Raw genomic sequence first — 11,054 nt, forward strand, 5'->3', positions numbered from 1 at the left:
TGTTATGTTTAAATAATTATAATAGTAATTTATACGGTTCAATGAGGAACTTTAAATTATTAAAATTATAAAGATATTATTTGTTTATATTTACAACCATATTATTTTATGAATGGCATTTTCATTTTAATTCAAGTGGCAACTATTTTAAGTAATTAATGAATATTTTTATTTGTTCATTAATCATTGTAAAACTGATAATTTTATTTTTGATGCAATAAACTCTTGTACTACGTTTAAAGTTGTAGAAATTTTTATTATTTAGTTTTTTTATAATTTTTTTATTTATAAATAGAGTTTTATAAGTTCATCGCTTACCGCGGATGGTGTTAGTATACCTAAATCAGTAAATAATAAATTAATATATTGAGGTGGTGTATAGTCTACCAGTGGATGTTCGTTCTTTAAATTCTTCACTCGTGTACTCGTCGTATACTGCAATTGACCAAAATTGATAGTTGAAGATCATTTGTTTAGATATGATCAGAGAAGTTATAAAAAAAAAATAAAACAACTTACTTTAAACTCATCCGATAGATCAATTTGATTGAGCGGATATATTCTCGAGAATTTAAAGCTCTCGGTAAGAACATAAAGTGGTTTTTTTATTTCTTTTGCACACATTGCAAGGGTATAGGTGCCAATTTTATTGATTATACCTCCACTTTCAGCAACACCTTCGGCACCAACCATTACCATATCTACTTGTTCCATAACGTAACCAATCGCTGAGTCAAGAATTAATGTACAAGATACTCCTAATTTTTTTAAATTGTCATACATTTCTTCCCTGTAAAAACAAGTTTAAACTAAAAATATAATTTGATATTAAAATAATCTATGCAATTTCCATACCCTATATTATCTGGAGCGGACCGTGTAACATAAACATGAAAAATTTTGTTGTTAGCAGCAGCTTCTTTTAATGCTAACAACACGACTCTAGATTTTGAATGCGTTAAAATTTTCTGCAATTGAAATAAATGAAAAAATAGATTTGGTTTCTTTCACTTGTTGGACACATAGATTATTTTAAAAACTTACACAGCCATCCGTAATAAAACTAGATGCTAATTTAGCAACTTTACTACGAGCGTTTACTAATTTTTCATAAAACAATTTCCCTCGACGGAGCATTATCCCTTTACACTCCGCAAACGACTAAAAATAAAAATAAAATTTTTAATTGATACAAAAATTATTTGAATTATTAATTAGTATTCTTACTGGAGTATCTAAACTTGCTAAAGTAATAAATCGTAGAAACAATTCAGACCCAGATGCAATTGATGTCACTGGGTAATCCAAAGATCTCATTGCATCAATAGCGTTTTGTAAACAATATTGAACTTCTTGTACAGTTTCCGCTGCAAAATAAATTATAACCGTGAATAAACATACAATGCCTTTCAATGATTCGAACCGGTCAAGAATTTTACGGAAAATGGAAACATCAAAATTTGGCCAACTCTAAATAAAGAAATCACTAAGTAAAAAATTTATATAAATATTATATTAGAAATAATAAAAAAATTATTTGTCTAAATAAGGATAATTCAAAATTTCGATAATAATAAAGGTAGTAATGTAAAAATTTAGTTACCAAAAAAATTGGAATTATTTTTAAAAGATAAGCATAAAATTATAAAATTTTAAAATATAATATCTATGAAATTAGACAAATCATAAAACAAACAAGTGAAATGACAGATATTTAAAAAAATGGAGAAGAATAAATTTAGACAAGTCAATAAAAAGACAATTGAAAATTTAGAAATATAAAAAAATTGACAGTTTTAATTATTCGTAAACTTAAAAAATGGCCATCTCTAAATATAGACCAGTAAATTTAGATATCTTTAATTTTGGACATCTCTAAATATTTACAAATATAAATTTTTACAATTCATAACAAAGACGATTAAAAACATAGTAATCATACAAAATAAGTACTAAGAAATTTAAAATATAAAAGATAGCTAAAAATTAATTAATTTTCCTGTGACCGCTGCTCCAGGAAGTTATAAAGTTATTTGCGATCAATTGTCCTGTTATTTTTAAAACACAACAAGATTTTGCTTTTAATCTTAGTAAAAAATATTTTCGAGGACCCGGAACTACCAACAGCTCCTGTGACCGCTGCTCCAGGAAGTTGTAAATTTATTTGCGTTCGATTGTCCTGTAATCTAAAAAATACACCAAGATTTTGCTTTTAATCTTGGTAAAAAATATTTATGTAGACCCGAAACTACCAACAGCTCCTGTGAACGCTGCCCCAGGAAGTTGTAAAGTTATTTGCGATCGATTGTCCTGTAATTATAAAAACCGACAGAGATTTTACTCTGTCTAAAAGAGATTGTCTAAAAGACAATCGATCAAAAATAACCTACAACTTCCTGGAGCAGCGGTCATGTATGATTACTATGTTTTTAATCGTCTTTGTTATGAATTGTAAAAATTTATATTTGTAAATATTTAGAGATGTCCAAAATTAAAGATATCTAAATTTACTGGTCTATATTTAGAGATGGCTATTTTTTAAGTTTACGAATAATTAAAACTGTCAATTTTTTTATATTTCTAAATTTTCAATTGTCTTTTTATTGACTTGTCTAAATTTATTCTTCTCCATTTTTTTAAATATCTGTCATTTCACTTGTTTGTTTTATGATTTGTCTAATTTCATAGATATTATATTTTAAAATTTTATAATTTTATGCTTATCTTTTTTAAAATAATTCCAATTTTTTTGGTAACTAAATTTTTACATTACTACCTTTATTATTATCGAAATTTTGAATTATCCTTATTTAGACAAATAATTTTTTTATTATTTCTAATATAATATTTATATAAATTTTTTACTTAGTGATTTCTTTATTTAGAGTTGGCCAAATTTTGATGTTTCCATTTACCGTAAAATTCTTGACCGGTACGAATCATTGAAAGGCATTGTACATAAAAATAATAAATTCGGTTTAAGTTAAAGAATAAAACTTACATTTAGAGCGTTCTAAAATTGTTAAAAGCGTTCGTATAGCTGCCATTCCTGCTGACACATCTTTTTCATTTTTAATTATTTCGCCAAAATATCGACAAATTTCTGATAAAAAAAATGTTATATCTAAAGTAGTTTATATAAATGAATGAAGAAATAATAATTGTTAGTGTCATCATACAAGTAAATTACCTTCTCTTTCCATGTTATACAGAAGTAACCTCAAATTATAATTCAAATTTATTATTTATTTATATCTATCAATTTTATGAGTTTTGATTTAAAAAAAAAAAAAAAGAAAAAAAAACTAGCTTCAATAATATAGTACTAGGATTATAAGAACATTTATATTTTAATTAACGTAATCATTACAAAATTAATTTATCGATTTTAAAATATTTTAACATTCGTACTCTATTATTATTGAAATGAGAAAACACACAATATGGTACATACATGATGTCACATGTATTATTTTATTTCTGTTACCAACAATTAATAAAAGAGAACAAAATTTTGTAAATAAATATTATAAATATGAATTAAATCTAGTCAGAATTAATAATTATATTATTCAACGAAAATATAAAAAAATGTTAAGCATAATATTTTTTAATTAAATTAATTGCATAAGTTAGAATACTGTTTATTATATTTGTTAAAATTTTTTCAGCTACAGAATATCGTGTGAATGCCATCTTTCGTCATAACTCTCAAGCCAACAAGCATATGTTTCTTTTGTTTCTTTAGGAAAGTTGTTGTCATGGAGAATAGAATTCTAATCTCCATAATTGTTATTCTACGTCATTTATAAATTTCTCTCATAAAATAAACATTATCGGATGATGCTTTCACATTTTGTTTATATGATGAAATGAAAAAGTTTGTTTGAATGTTAAGTGAAAATAAAAAATCTGTGACTAAAATTATTTTTTACAAATTTAGTGAAATAATATTATTTTAAATAAAGAACTGAGTGTAAAATGTTGAGCCACGCAGTTGTAGAAGCTCTCTATTATGCGAATTATGTTAACAACTACCTCGACTGTATTGAAAATTTTCCAAACGACGTTCAACGATTTGTTTCACGGCTACGAGAATTGGATTCAACATGTCAAAGTAAGTTTCTACAATTAAAAATTTTAACGAGCATTGTGAGGCTTTTAACTCGAATTATGTTTATTAAAATCTTTTTATTAATATTACCTTAAATTTCTACCTCAGTCTCTTTCTATTTTTCTATATTTACAAATAAATATTTTTTGTTAAGTGTATTTGCGAGAAGTAGATCAACAACAAGACCTCTTGACAAAAAATGATACGGATGTTGTAAGCAGAAGAAGAGCTCTTACACGAGTCCAACAGGCTCTTATTGCTGCTCAAGAAATTGGTGATGAAAAACTGCAAATCGTTCAACAAATTCAAGATCTCATAGAGGTTAAGTCCCGCCAACTCGATCAAGATTTTCGCGATGTGGGTATGTATATTTATATTATTTTTTTACAGTGAGCGCTTATTTGAACATATTTTTTATTTTTTTAAATATTTTTTTATTTTTAGATTTCAGTAAAGAGCAAGAAACAAATGAACCGAAATGTGAAACTAACACTAATACAAATCCAAGTACACCTAGTAATTCAAATAACGTTGAACGTCAGCCGAAACGAGCTCGTAGAACTAGAACTGAAGCCTTAGTTGAATCTGCACACGCTATGGATATGATTGCAATATCTGAAAGTCGATCAGCAACTCTAGCGAGTACAAGTAACGGTAATCAAAAGAAAACAGCAGCTACAGCAGCTGGTAAAAAGAAAAAACGAAAATCTCGTCAAGGCAATCAACAGAATCAACAACGAGAAGATACTCCACCACCTCCAGATGATGACATAGCCATTGATCCTGATGAACCAACTTATTGCCTATGTGATCAAATATCTTACGGTGAAATGATTCTCTGTGACAATGACTTATGTCCAATTGAATGGTTCCATTTCTCTTGTGTATCGTTAAGTACTAAACCTAAAGGCAAATGGTTTTGTCCAAAGTGTCGGGGTGATCGGCCAAATGTAATGAAACCCAAAGCTCAATTTCTAAAAGAGCTAGAGCGATACAACAAGGAAAAAGAAGAAAAATCGTAGCATAATTTAAACAAGCAACAATTTTAATAAATTTTAAAATACATTTATCAATATATATAAACGTTACTATCATACTGAATTTATGATTCCGATAAATAAAATATTAAAAATATTTTTAATATATTTTGGAGCATTCGATTAAATTTAAATTAAAATTCATACTTTATAATAAGTGTTTAGAAATATTTTATTTTAATGAAAGGAATAAGATTATCTGTATAATTATAAAAATAAAAACTGAAAAAAATTAATTTGAAATTTGAATTACTACAGTAATATTAAATACTATATCATTTATAATATTATTTTTAGTAACACGTATTCAAAAGATAAAATTCAATTAAATGTTGTCAAAAAGAGAAGTTTTGAATTATCGATTCGATTATTAATAATTTAGTTTCTTTATATCGAAATACTTCTGTGAATATTTGATACAAAAACTACTGTAACCATCTTGTGCAAATTATTATAGTATATTAGTTTAAATTAATTTCCTCGTCACATCAATCTTAAACTTCATACTTGGGTACCATAAATATATTATACTAAATTATTTAAATGCTGTTGAAGAAAATCTTTGTTTTTTCATTTTTGTAAGGAGAATGAGGATTATCAAAAACTTAAAACATTCTAAATGTAAATAAGCATTACATGTATTTTAACAAATCTTTTTTTAACTTACAATGAACATCAAAAAATATGAATAGTTATTTTCAACTAAATAAAAATATTATTGTCTAAATATGATGAAACGAAAGTGATAATAGAATTACTTACGTTAAATTACATTACACCAAATATCTGTACGAAAATTGAATAGTGTAGTACATTTTATTTGTTTAATTAAGTGGTATCTGGAGAGATATCTCAATTCATATTCTAAATGAATAGGTAATAATCACATGAGTTTAATGAGTGCGTGTATTTAAATAGAATTTAGCAGTTTACTAATAATTATGATTAATTGTTTAATTTGTAGTGTTGTTTTAATGAATGGAATGAGGATAAAAATTAATTGTATATCATAACCCTTTTATAATTTAAATTATAAATTTTATTTTTAATAATTCCCGGGCAAACAGTATCGATGTTTAATGTCAGCGAGGATCTTCTACATGGCTATCTTGGAAATTCAGCCACGATTGCTCTACAACTGTGGCGACACGTTTCTCATATTCACGTTTATTTTCTTGATATAGTTGGGCTGCTAAAGAATTTGCTGGTGAGTTTGGATTGGGTTCGTCCAGCAATGACTGAAAAAACATGTGTATAAGAAACATTTGATTAAAAATAAAAAAAATAAAACATTAAAAAAAAAAGGTTTTAAGTAATTATGGAATTCAGTTAAAAAAGTAATACTTAATAAATACGATTTAATCGCACAAGATTTGATTTATTAGTTATTAATATTAATATTGTTAATGCTAATATGTCGATTTATAAATATTTAAATAATAATCGTACTTGATAGTACTCGAATTAAATTTTTAAAAACTTAGCAACGTTAGATTATTGTGATTCAAAAAATTAAATAAGTAAATGAAAATAAAAAAAACAACAATACATATACCGATTACGATAGTATAGTAATTTAACGACTCATTAGTATAATTTTGAGTTTAATAATCATTCTAATTGTTATTTTATTTTATTTTTTTTTGAATAATTATTCTGGTGTATTTTTCTATTATTGCAACTCAATCAAAAAATAACAAAAATCCAATTACATGTCGAATGTTACTGTAATTTAAGAGTTTTGTGATGGTGTTTTTTTTACATTAATTTTTCAATAACATGATTATTTTTAATATTTGTGTTATGTTAATCTTAATTTAGGATTTAGGAGCGATAATGCTAAATGGTTAGCGTTAACTCCATGGTAAGGCTTGACATCTCCTTCCAAAATAGATGTATAATGTTGTTGATAGTAGTAGCTCAACGTAGGCACATAAGCCAGCAATTAATCCACAAAACTTTGTTCCACACACGCCTTCACTCGTTTCTCGTACTCGCGTCGATTCTCTTTATAAAGTTGTGCTGCCATTGAGTTGGCGGGTGAATTCGGGTTTGGATCACTTAACAGCGACTGCAATCATACAAGCCAACAAAAATATCTCGTTACTCGTTAATTTAAAGTTTTGAAAGTTTTTCTATTTAGTTTATTCAGTCTTAATTCATTACAATAACTAAAGAAAAAAAAAAACAAATTACAAAACAAATCATACATTTAATGTTAAAATATAATGAACAAAAAAAACTAATTCAAATAAAAATAGCTCACAAATTAAAAAAAAAAAATTCTTTTATAATTAACTACCGACTCTGATGAATTGCAACCGCTGTTAAGGCGTTCAATTAATTTTTCATAATTTCAGGTACTTGTAATATTTCAATATAATACAATACTTTTATGCCTATTTATTAAATGCTACTTTCATCGAAATAAATAAATTATAAATAAATAAATAATAACAATTAAAATGATATTTACCTGTATTGATGTTAAAATTGCTGAAACATCGTATGTTGGACTCCAACGATTTTGTAAAATATCCAAACATATTCCACCATCAGCATAAACATTTGGATGGAACATTTTACTAACAAATCTAACAGTCGGTGGTTTATTTGGATATTCTTCAGTGAACTCAATAGTAAGTTTAAAAGTACCATCCTCGAAGGGTGTGTCGTGGGGCCTGAAACGCATGTCCAAATAATAATTTAAGTTAACGTGTCTATTTATAATTATTAAAACAATATACATTAAAATATATCAAATAAACAAATAACAATATTAATTTATTAACTAACCCAAATATAACAGCATTCCATATCATAATGTTATTATCAGTTGGCGCTCCTGAAACTCCAGTTGGTGGATCTTCTTGCAATCTTAACAAAAAAAAAATTTCATCATGAACGTTTTTTTCATCATTCAACATTTTAAGTAAAAAAAAATTATATATCATATCATCATGATGATTGAATAATTAAAATTATTTAATTGAAATGTTTAAATTTATTCTGATAGAAAATAATATATTCTGAAAAATAACGTCTCGAACAATCACATGGCAATTGGATGGTACATTGGACAAAAAATTCAATTCGTACTTCATACATTATTCCTAACATACTATCAATGTCACTTGAATCATTGATCGCGTAGTTAAGTAGATGTATAACAACTAAAACATCATATTCAACATGTTAAGGCCTAAGATAATAATATAAATAACGAATATCCAACAACCTATACTGATTTCTAATAATAAATCCGTCCATAGTAACGCAAAGACGTTTTTCGGGATGACGTTCTCGGGACGTCTATCGACACGAGCAATAAAATAAACCCGTACATTCTCAATTTTTTTATTTTTTTATAATTAATTCTAAAAACAAACAACAAAATAAAATAAAATGATCATGATTTATTGGAGTTTTAATATTATAATCTATAAATAAAGACTATTTACCTCTTGAAATCTCTCATAAGTCTTCGCCTCGCTGGAGTCGACATATCTAATATTAAGTATCCTTGTCTTGGTTGGACAAAATCTGGTGATACTTTCAATGACCTCTACGTACTGACGCACTTTACACTACGTTGTATCTCTTGTCAAAGTAGTATAATTAATCTGTGGAGATTATTTTATTTTTAATTGTATGCACTCAAGTGCACTTTTATATTGCGTATTAAATATTTAATATATAAATGATGACAATTATTCAACTGTAATGATAATGCATAGAAGAGCTTTTGTTAGTACTGAAGGTCACCCTCTTCACCACGATACCGTTATTATTCGCTCTATCCAAGCTCTCGTTTACACTTCCGTGTTAAAACGACACTTGCTCTGATATCTGGTCACAATGATTTTAACTTTTTGTAATGACCAGACGATATCCAGTTTATATAGAGCTTCAGAGCATACCAATGTAATACCTTTTTATAATATATATCTATATAATATACCTCTATATATGTATATACTAACACACTCAAAAGACTAGTTTGTTGATTCTGTCTGCTGTTGAATTGTATGATACTGGGATTGCAAATTTACTTCGATGTTTTTGTCCAAGGATTTAAGATTTATATAAAGACTCACGACTAAATAATAGTAAATAACTAACAAAACGATCTTCGAACGTATGTATATGTAATATGTAAAATACAGCTGGACACGAATTACTCAGTACTCATAGAAGGGAAATTACTAGTACTGACGTCAGTGATTTTAATTATCCACGATATCCAATAGTATCATAGTTATGTCAGTATGTGTATACAATGTCAAGATTTGTTTGTAGTATGCGTGATAACTTGTGAGAATGTGGAAGTGATTTCTTTAATTTTTTAGAAAATGGCTGTGAACAAAGAAATAAGCTAAGTTGGTGAGCTCTCCTCCAAATAGATAGAGTTACTAGAAATTTCTAGCTCTGTCGACATGTGACATAATTGCTATTTACCTTGTCGATTATACTTCAAGCTTAAGCCGCTAGACGTCATCACTAAAGATTTTTCAATGGTTCTCAATACTCGATTCGCTCATTTCATTAGCGCACCTAACGATACTTGCGTGTAAAATATCACCACAAAATGAAGTAAGTTTGATTTTTATTCTTAAAATCCATAAATAACGAATCAATCGTCGCAAAATAATTAAAAATAAATTATTTCATGTGTGAACATAATTAATAATGACAATTTTTTTACAATCTTTCCAGGATCGGACTGTGCGCTTACAGTGGGTACAAAATTTACCCAGGCCATGGCAAAACTATGGTTAAAGTTGATGGAAAGGTATTGATGAATATAATTAGCATATATTTTTTTTCTAGTTCAATAATTTTGTAAAAAAAAATTATTGACCGTATTTTAAACATTTCAATCAACTGTGATTGTAATTGTTTACGACTATCATCACAATGTGAGTGTCAGACTTAACCTAAAAATTTTTAATGTTTTTTATTGCTAGACTTTTACTTTCCTCAACTCAAAATGTGAGTCTGCTCACCTGATGAAACGTAATCCTAGAAAGGTTACATGGACTGTCCTTTATAGGTAATTGAATTTAATTATGTTTTGTTATTGATGTCAATAGACGTCATTCTTACATATCTATTAAAAAGTTCTAGTACGTAGTAACATTTATAGATTGATGATTTTTTTATCACTCTATGAAACATTTGAGCTTGATAAAAGAAATTAAAAAGATTTTTATTTAATTGAAATATTCATTATCTAATAATTATTATTTATTTACCAGGCGTAAGCACAAGAAGGGTCAAGAAGAAGAACAGACCAAGAGGAGAACACGAAGAACTCAAAAGTTCAATCGTGCTATTGTCGGTGCTTCCTTGTCGGACATTCTCGCCAAGAGAAACATGAAGCCTGAGATTCGTAAAGCACAGCGAGAACAAGCAGTAAAGTTAGTATACTTAAACAACAATAACAATAGTAGATTATTTATACTCCAAATCCTAATTAGACATCTGTTCCTCGAACACAATCTATCATTTTGTGTTTGATTTCAGAATGTCTTAGAGCAAAAGAAACAAAAGAGCTGCTTCACCCAGAATTGTAATTTTTTTTAACACTGTTTGGCTTTGCGGGCTCATACAATTTTTTTTATTGATTATTTTATTCCTTACAACTCATTTTAAAACCTATATTAATCAAAATAATTTTCATTTACAGAGCCGCTAAAGAGCAAAAGAAAGCCGCCAAAGCAGCAAAGAAAGCAACCGCACCACCTAAGCCCAAGCCAACCAAGAAGGACAAGGCCGCTAAGGTGACGCAAAAAAGTGCTCCACGTGTTGGTGGAAAACGATAATTTTTCGGTATTAAATTTAATAAATAATTCCGTGAAATTATCAAAAAATAAATTTTCTCATAATTTACCTTATACTAC

General features: G+C 27.4%; 4 protein-coding genes across 8 annotated transcripts; 2 read left to right on the forward strand and 2 right to left on the reverse strand.

Moving 5' to 3' along the window:
- Positions 1–235: 235 nt before the first annotated feature.
- On the reverse strand, positions 236–3,416 carry LOC123268859 (translation initiation factor eIF-2B subunit alpha). The gene is made up of 7 exons (XM_044734272.1): positions 3,191–3,416; positions 3,002–3,103; positions 1,228–1,367; positions 1,045–1,161; positions 856–968; positions 520–790; positions 236–435 (listed from the first exon to the last, which is right to left on the reverse strand). Exons 1-7 carry the CDS (start codon positions 3,201–3,203, stop codon positions 286–288), a joined length of 906 nt encoding a protein of 301 aa, XP_044590207.1. The 5' UTR covers positions 3,204–3,416; the 3' UTR covers positions 236–285.
- A 292-nt stretch (positions 3,417–3,708) lies between these two features.
- Positions 3,709–5,279, forward strand: LOC123268854 (inhibitor of growth protein 1-like). Its single transcript, XM_044734257.1, has 3 exons — positions 3,709–4,117; positions 4,269–4,475; positions 4,559–5,279. Exons 1-3 carry the CDS (start codon positions 3,982–3,984, stop codon positions 5,134–5,136), a joined length of 921 nt encoding a protein of 306 aa, XP_044590192.1. The 5' UTR covers positions 3,709–3,981; the 3' UTR covers positions 5,137–5,279.
- Positions 5,280–5,773: 494 nt separating this feature from the next.
- Positions 5,774–9,454, reverse strand: LOC123268902 (ubiquitin-conjugating enzyme E2-17 kDa). Of its 5 annotated transcripts, none has more exons than XM_044734379.1 (5): positions 9,135–9,448; positions 8,613–8,774; positions 7,948–8,028; positions 7,628–7,832; positions 5,774–6,389 (listed from the first exon to the last, which is right to left on the reverse strand). In XM_044734379.1, exons 2-5 carry the CDS (start codon positions 8,654–8,656, stop codon positions 6,234–6,236), a joined length of 486 nt encoding a protein of 161 aa, XP_044590314.1. In that variant the 5' UTR covers positions 8,657–8,774; positions 9,135–9,448; the 3' UTR covers positions 5,774–6,233. The 5 variants fall into 5 exon arrangements, with proteins under 5 accessions (XP_044590314.1, XP_044590295.1, XP_044590286.1 ...); XM_044734360.1 differs by having other exon boundaries at positions 9,113–9,448; XM_044734351.1 differs by having other exon boundaries at positions 8,613–9,082; positions 9,113–9,448.
- Positions 9,455–9,592: 138 nt separating this feature from the next.
- On the forward strand, positions 9,593–11,048 carry LOC123268930 (60S ribosomal protein L24). The gene is made up of 5 exons (XM_044734395.1): positions 9,593–9,744; positions 9,868–9,943; positions 10,119–10,204; positions 10,410–10,571; positions 10,841–11,048. Exons 1-5 carry the CDS (start codon positions 9,740–9,742, stop codon positions 10,974–10,976), a joined length of 465 nt encoding a protein of 154 aa, XP_044590330.1. The 5' UTR covers positions 9,593–9,739; the 3' UTR covers positions 10,977–11,048.
- Positions 11,049–11,054: the final 6 nt, after the last annotated feature.

This window comes from Cotesia glomerata, linkage group LG1, assembly GCF_020080835.1.
Source record: "Cotesia glomerata isolate CgM1 linkage group LG1, MPM_Cglom_v2.3, whole genome shotgun sequence".
Lineage (NCBI taxonomy): Eukaryota > Metazoa > Arthropoda > Insecta > Hymenoptera > Braconidae > Cotesia > Cotesia glomerata.

Coding starts and splice junctions, on each gene's coding strand:
- LOC123268854 (XM_044734257.1), top strand. CDS start 3,982: ATGTTGAGCCACGCAGTTGTAGAAGCTCTCTATTATGCGAATTATGTT. Junction 4,118..4,268: donor ATTGGATTCAACATGTCAAA/GTAAGTTTCTAC, acceptor TTTTTTGTTAAG/TGTATTTGCGAGAAGTAGAT. Junction 4,476..4,558: donor TCAAGATTTTCGCGATGTGG/GTATGTATATTT, acceptor TTTTATTTTTAG/ATTTCAGTAAAGAGCAAGAA.
- LOC123268859 (XM_044734272.1), bottom strand. Junction 1,162..1,227: donor TAGCAAGTTTAGATACTCCA/GTAAGAATACTA, acceptor TTTTATTTTTAG/TCGTTTGCGGAGTGTAAAGG. Junction 791..855: donor TCCGCTCCAGATAATATAGG/GTATGGAAATTG, acceptor TTGTTTTTACAG/GGAAGAAATGTATGACAATT.
- LOC123268902 (XM_044734379.1), bottom strand. CDS start 8,656: ATGTCGACTCCAGCGAGGCGAAGACTTATGAGAGATTTCAAGAG. Junction 8,029..8,612: donor CTTATGAGAGATTTCAAGAG/GTAAATAGTCTT, acceptor TTTTTTGTTAAG/ATTGCAAGAAGATCCACCAA. Junction 6,390..7,627: donor CAATTTTAACATCAATACAG/GTAAATATCATT, acceptor ATGTTTTTTCAG/TCATTGCTGGACGAACCCAA.
- LOC123268930 (XM_044734395.1), top strand. Junction 9,944..10,118: donor TGGTTAAAGTTGATGGAAAG/GTATTGATGAAT, acceptor TTTTATTGCTAG/ACTTTTACTTTCCTCAACTC. Junction 10,572..10,840: donor CAGCGAGAACAAGCAGTAAA/GTTAGTATACTT, acceptor TTTCATTTACAG/AGCCGCTAAAGAGCAAAAGA.